At 31.3% G+C, this 6,915-nt stretch overlaps 1 protein-coding gene across 1 annotated transcript in view; it reads right to left on the reverse strand.

Annotated features, from left to right (window-relative positions):
• Window positions 1–1,539: 1,539 nt before the first annotated feature.
• The window catches only part of LOC111701333 (uncharacterized), a 12,238-nt gene continuing 6,862 nt past the window's right edge, over window positions 1,540–6,915 (reverse strand). The window contains exons 10-19 of the mRNA XM_023472578.1: window positions 6,775–6,851; window positions 5,838–5,945; window positions 5,711–5,767; window positions 3,946–4,017; window positions 3,609–3,736; window positions 3,262–3,360; window positions 3,103–3,191; window positions 2,893–2,999; window positions 2,145–2,237; window positions 1,540–1,702 (exon numbers count right to left, since the gene is read on the reverse strand). Coding sequence (XP_023328346.1) covers window positions 1,558–1,702; window positions 2,145–2,237; window positions 2,893–2,999; window positions 3,103–3,191; window positions 3,262–3,360; window positions 3,609–3,736; window positions 3,946–4,017; window positions 5,711–5,767; window positions 5,838–5,945; window positions 6,775–6,851 — 975 coding nt within the window. The 3' untranslated portion in view covers window positions 1,540–1,557. The remainder of the gene's footprint in view (window positions 1,703–2,144; window positions 2,238–2,892; window positions 3,000–3,102; window positions 3,192–3,261; window positions 3,361–3,608; window positions 3,737–3,945; window positions 4,018–5,710; window positions 5,768–5,837; window positions 5,946–6,774; window positions 6,852–6,915) is intronic.

Raw genomic sequence — 6,915 nt, forward strand, 5'->3', positions numbered from 1 at the left:
TTGATTTTACTTGTAGTTGAATTGTTGGGCATTTTATCCTGTTAAGTGTTTAGAACTGATTTCAAAACGTGTAATTGTTAAACCTGATTCAGACTTGTTTTCACCAGTAAAATTTTATATAAGATGGAAACCTTTGAATGAATATAAGTAAGCGCGTTTAAGCAGTACCATGGACGAACTAAACCTTTTTGAAGATTGGATTGTGCCAGCTGATCTCATTTTGGTCAATCCAATTAGATCCTAGCGGATAAATACAGGAAGTTCTTAGCTGGGAATTTATGTGTTGGACTACCTAATCCTGATAGCTTGATCTTGATATCAATTGACAGTGGGCACTTTTGTGTTTTACGCAGAATCTACTTGATCTCTTGATTTAGGATATCCACAATCTCTATTTTCTCATTGGTTGAGAGCAAAATTCCCTGACTTCTGATTGGGTGCTCGTTTTACACAAACGACATTCTATGGAATAAGGAATAAAGAATGAACAATTCTGTAGATTAACAAAAGATCAAGATTATGCATTGATCCCGATATCCACAATAAAAAGTTCCCACCTAGCTCTTCGCTTAATATGTTCCTAGTTCTGTTAATATGTAAACCTATTGATTCTGTTAATATGTAAGCCTATTAATTCTGTTAATATGTAAACCTATTAATTCTGTTAATATGTTTCCAAACCACTTTGTTGATTTTTAACAAGTGGATTGGGATACTAATGGTACAAAATATGGTTATTTTTTACTGTTTTAACCGTATAATGTTTTTCTGCTCATCTACTTCAAGTAAATTTAAAAAGTGCCATGGCAAAAATGTATAAAAATTAAGAAATTTTTTATTTATTCGTGATAAAATGAGCTTGTATAAAGTGACCAATATGGACTTAAAATGAATCCATCGCCTGTCTTCATATAAATCTTAGTCAAAATATGCTTTAAATTCTGATTTTTTTGGGAAAATTAAGCAAGAAACATGTCATAATAAAGTATTTTCTTTTATTGAGTTTGTTTGTGTGAAAACTGTACAAAAAATGATTTTGTATGTACTTAATGTTTGATCAGTATTAAATTCTACTTTAGATTTAAAATAAAATTAGCAATTTCTTAAAAATTAATTATGAGGTATTGTTAAATTTAATTCTTATTTCATTTTTAACAATAGCAACAATTTTTAACAAGTAGAATTTAAGAAAATACTACTTTGGTTGATATAATATAATTTTAGTGACTGAGACTAGATATGCCATTAATTCCTTTGAAATCAGTTTATGTAAAAATGTAAATTTTGTGTAAATTTAATTATGATTAGTAAAAATGAATTTATTGTGTTATTAAATGAACTTATGCAATAAATGGTAGTAACTGAACCAGCGACGAACTTCCTTTTAAAAAAATATCAAAAAATCAAAGATCTACAACATCGAAATTCTAAGATATAGGGATTAAAAATTAGAGTTTGCGGCAAAACTCATTTTTCTTGTTTTAATTTAATGACCCTGCAGTCTGAAATTTACAATTAATATTTACTAACACAGCAATATACTCTTTTATATTTTATTTAATTATTTATGTGTTTGACAAGTTCCATGATAAATACAATGCATGAAACAGATATTCCACTGAGTAAGATAATGTAGGCTAGAAGGAAGTGTTCTAGACCAAGAGCGCTGGGTGGAGTTTGAGTTTTCATCTCTCGAGAAATCCTTCATTTTATTCATTGCTAGATTTATATTACACGGGGTTATACTGAATATATTCAGGTAATATGTACGTACTCAGCATTTATGTACATTAAACATTATTCATTGTTGAAATCAATTTAAATTAAATTTTGTCATGTCGATGACAGCTGTTAAAAACTTTAAAAGTTCATTAGATTACTCGCAAAATATTTTTATTTCTAATAAAGATTTGATAATGCATGTAATCATATTTTAGCATACATTCTGTCTTAATAAATATGATAATTAAAAGACGACTTAAAAATCGTCTTTGATTATTGAAAGCTATTTAATAAATAGAATTTTGCACTTATTGTTTAAAGAATCATAATTTTAAAACTAGGCTCACATATAAGTATATGATGCAAAATATTCTAAACTAAAAAGATAGATTAAAGAGCATTTAATAATCTAGCAAAGTTTCCTAATGAACATGGATTTTATTTTCTTAAAAATTCCGAACTCCCCTGCCAGTCTAAATTTCTCCTCAAGTTCTTCACAGAAATTATTTTTTTTTCTGAAAGATTATTATGGGGTTTCTCAGTTTTTATAATACACTACATTTTTCTGTGTCAGCGTATGTAATCCGAGATAGCTTAAATGAGACTAATAAAATTCTGAAATAGGAAGACGACATTTAAATAATTATATCTGTATTTAATGTTGTTATAAATCAAACAGTTTAACAAGTATAGCTTGAAATGGGTCTGTGATTGATTAGTAATACATATTCTGTTTAATACTGCACAATTTCTGTATTTCATATTTTTGACTTATTTTAAATCAAAACAATTGTATTCTATAAGTCTTAGAGTCTATGTATTGTACGAGATACATTTTAAAAAGTTAATATTTAAATGTTTTGGCGAGATCATTTGTATAAAATAAGATTTTGCAAAAGGGTTCAATTGTTTTCTTAAAAGAATGCAATTATTATTTTTACTCGTTTTACTTTCAGTGATCCTCCATTTGAAAAATTGGAGGTACTTCTTATGGATCATTTGATTATTCTTGCTTTGTATCAAAAAAATGATTATTTTCAAATGCTGTACTTTATGCCAGCTCCTGCAGCAGGGACAAAAGAAAGAAATTTAGAGTTCGGCACGTGTTGAAATATAGAAACAACAATGTCTTCCTCATTGCGTTGAAATTCCCTTGAATGCTTGATATACCTGCATGCGAAGGAAATCCCTTCTCCTCCGTAGATATATGCAACTTTTCCTATTCTAACAATAGGTTCTCCAAAATCTACCAAGTTTCTGTAAACACCATACTGGGCCTGCACACATTTAAATATTATTGATTAGGTTTCAAGGGTACCGTTGTAAATCGAGCATTTTTATTTTTGCATTGAGGATCTCTTGAAATCAGTTTAAACTTACAGATGAAGCAGTGTGTGCACTACAATGAGTCTTGTTTGCATGCCTGTAATCATTTGCTCCACCAACTTCATTTAACCGACCCAGACCTTCTAAGCAACGAATATTTATTTTCTTTTTATCTAAATTAAAAATATGTTTTTTATGAATCATTTTAAAAACCAAGAGTTTTGTAGTAATTTTCATTTTCCGGGGCCCATTGTCGGTCTGATGCAAGTGTGAGAATCAAATTTGATTTGTAAACCAAATCATCCATACTTTCTGAAATATAATTAATAACAAATATATTTATAGATGTGTAGATAAAGTATTGTTTATTATTGTTTATTAATAACGTATAAATATACAATGATAGCCAGAAAACAGTGGAATAGGAACATTATAGAAATGTTGTTACAATTGCTGTGTCTTATGCTTATGAAGTTATAACTTAATTCTAAAAGTCGTCTTCCTGTTTCAGAGTTTTCTGTTTAACTATAGATATGGATATAATACAAATATTTGTTTACCTATCGGATCGTTAAAGTCTGAACTGATTAAGTATGCACTAAGGTTGCTGTTGAAGAAAAATATAAAAAACATAATGAATACTGCCCACCCAGATCCAACAAAAAATTTACCCGGACCTTCCACTTTCCTGAATACAAACTCATTTTTTAATATCTAAACACATTTTTAATTAGCTTTGCATGAAGAAAACAGGACTCTACTCTAATGATTTGTGTAAAATTCTATGAATTTTAAACAGGTTTTTGTCATAAAACTTTTGTTTCAATCGCAAAAGCCCTACTTGAAAAGCTTTCCTAAGTTTTAAACTTTTATATAGTAAAAATTTTTAAAACTTACCTGTAATTGCCGAAAATCATTCCATAAATGTAGAAAAGAGAGTTGTGCAAACCAAATAAAGATTCCTCATGGCTGCATGAAGTATCTTAATTTCTATTTAAAACCTTGATATCATAATGCAGAAATCATCGTAAATATAAATGAAACAAAGACGACTTTCTTTTTCAGTTTTGATTTAGACCAAATTTGTATGCAAAAAGACATTCAAAGAAAAAAAGATGTAAAGCAAAAGGAAAATATTCTTCAGTATTCAATTCAATTGTTAGTGTTTAATTAAATAAAATTAATGCTTTATTTCTAATTTTTAAGTACCACAGTTAAAGAAACAATTTGAAATAAGGTATAACAAACTTAACTTAGGCTTAACTAGGACTTAAAGGGAGTGTTTGCGAAAAATGAAAGGGGGTATAGGCTTAATGCGATAAAAAGTGCGTTTGATCGCTACTAATCTTACTTCCATCTGTTGCGTCTATAAGGAGAAAATTGGTAAAGACTAAAGATGTCTCATACCGAATAACTTAGCGACCATACTGTAATGATGTTATGATATTTGTTGATCTTTTACGATCAGCGGTTCAAGAGGTCTTAAGATCGTTGCGATCATTTTTTATAACGATCCTCTACTGATGGAAATATAAGCCTAGAGTGTATATATCAATGACAGTTGAAATAATGCTAAGTTTGCAGTTATTTTAAGACCAAGCGAAGCCAAGTTATAAATAGACCAAGCGACGCCATCCCTTATCTCAGGGCAGCGAAGTGCCAGGGGTATTGACCCGCCGAGTCAGGGAGCTAGGGATGGAACCCTGGCGGGAGACGGCTGGTCTAACAAATGCTATCAGAGACAGTTCGTTGTGAACCCTATCGATGTGCGGAGGCAAACTGGTTCAATAATTCTTCAACCATATTCTACCTCATTTTGCTACTCGATCGTATAGTATTTTTTGATTATATGTGTATAAAGTAAAAATAAAATGTAAACCGTCTCGTGGAATATTACTAGTATTGAGCAGTTGATTTTATGAATTTTGGCAAACTTAATAATACAAATTGAGAAAATTGCAACTTACGACTTAGACCGTAAAAAAATCAATTTAATTTCAAACAAATCATTCAGATATTACAACCTATAGTCATTGATTATCTTTCGCCTCGTTTGTATAAAGTTTATATTTTATAATATCTTTAAATTAATTTGTTCTGAATTTGATTATTTCTCTTGTCGCTTGCGCCACTATCTAAGAATGCCGCGCACCACTCACATTTTTCGAAATCAGTTAAAAACGTTTTCTAAAAAAATAAAATATTATAAAATATAAACTATACAAATGTGGCGAAAGATAATCGATGACTATAGGTTGTAATATCTAAGAATGCCGCGCACCACTCACATTTTTCGAAATCCGTTAAAAACGTTTTCTAAAAAAATAAAATATTATAAAATATAAACTATACAAATGTGGCGAAAGATAATCGATGACTATAGGTTGAAATATCTAAATAATTTGTTTAAAATTAAATTGATTTTTTTGCGGTCTAAGTTGTATCTTGCAATTTTCTGAATTTGTATGGGCGCTAAGTTATTCGGTATGAGACGTCTTTACCAATTTTCTCCTTATAGACTCAACAGATAGAAGTAAGATTAGTAGCGATCAAAATCGCTTTATTATCGCATTAAGCTTATACCCTATTTCATTTTTCGCGAACACTCCCATTAACTAGGGCTTAACTAGGGCTTTTATTCTCAAAATATTTTCATGATTTCCTCAATACTTGGAACAGATGGAAAAAAATGGAACTTCCTACAATTGCCACAAAAAGCCTGAAAAATATGTTTTACCATTAACACAGAAGAAAAGAAAACAGAATTTAAAAGATGTAAAAACGCTTACCCAGCCCAGATGTAGATAGTAAAGGGTTTAATAATATTAAAATATTTTGGTTTTACTTCTGGAACAGGACACATTAATACTAATTTCTCATCAGTAAAGGATCCCATCCTGAACCATCAGATTTATAAATTAGTTAAGATTGTACACTGAAAACTTTTAATCAATTGTGTATAAAATCTCGTCGTTTGTCGAGCTTCAAAAATGTTAAATTTTGGTAATCTCTACATTGTTTATCCTGCAGTAAAATTTCACAAGTTCCATCTGTAGAAAAATCAGTTTTCAAATCATAAACATTCTTTTAAGGGGTATCGTTGTGAATCGGACTCTTTAAATGAAGGATTACTTGAAATAACGCCTACAGACACCCTTGTATGGTTTAATACCACGGACCACCTAGTACACTACCTACAGTTCTACAGACCCCGTATGGTTAAATACCACCTAGTACACTACCTACCGTTCTACAGACCCCGTATGGTTAAATACTACCTAGTGCACTACCTACCGTCCTGCAGACCCCATATGGTTAAATACCACCTAGTGCACTACCTACCGTTCTACAGACCCCATATGGTTAAATACTACCTAGTTCACTACCTACCGTTCTACAGACCCCGTATGGTTAAATACTACCTAGTGCACTACCTACAGTCTTATATACCCCGCATGGCTAAATACCACCTAGTGCACTACCTACCGTCCTGCAGACCCCGTATGGTTAAATACCACCTAGTACACTACCTACCGTCCTATAGTCCCTGTATGGTTAAATACCACCTAGTGCAATACCTATCGTCCTGCAGACCCCATATGGTTAAATACCACCTAGTGTACTACCTACAGTCCTATAGACCCCGTATGGTTAAATACCACCTAGTGCACTACCTACCGTGCTACAGACCCCGTATGGTTAAATACCACCTAGTGCACTACCTACCGTCCTATGAAGACATTTTCATAAGTTCCGTCCAAAGACATTAATGATGTCATGAAGAATGGAACAAGCTCGACTTCCTTCACATTTTCAAAATTCACAGGTATTCTATAGATTATAGTAGAAACCAAGGGGTAAGGGGGG

This window comes from Eurytemora carolleeae, unplaced genomic scaffold, assembly GCF_000591075.1.
Source record: "Eurytemora carolleeae unplaced genomic scaffold, Eaff_2.0 scaffold118, whole genome shotgun sequence".
NCBI lineage: Eukaryota > Metazoa > Arthropoda > Copepoda > Calanoida > Temoridae > Eurytemora > Eurytemora carolleeae.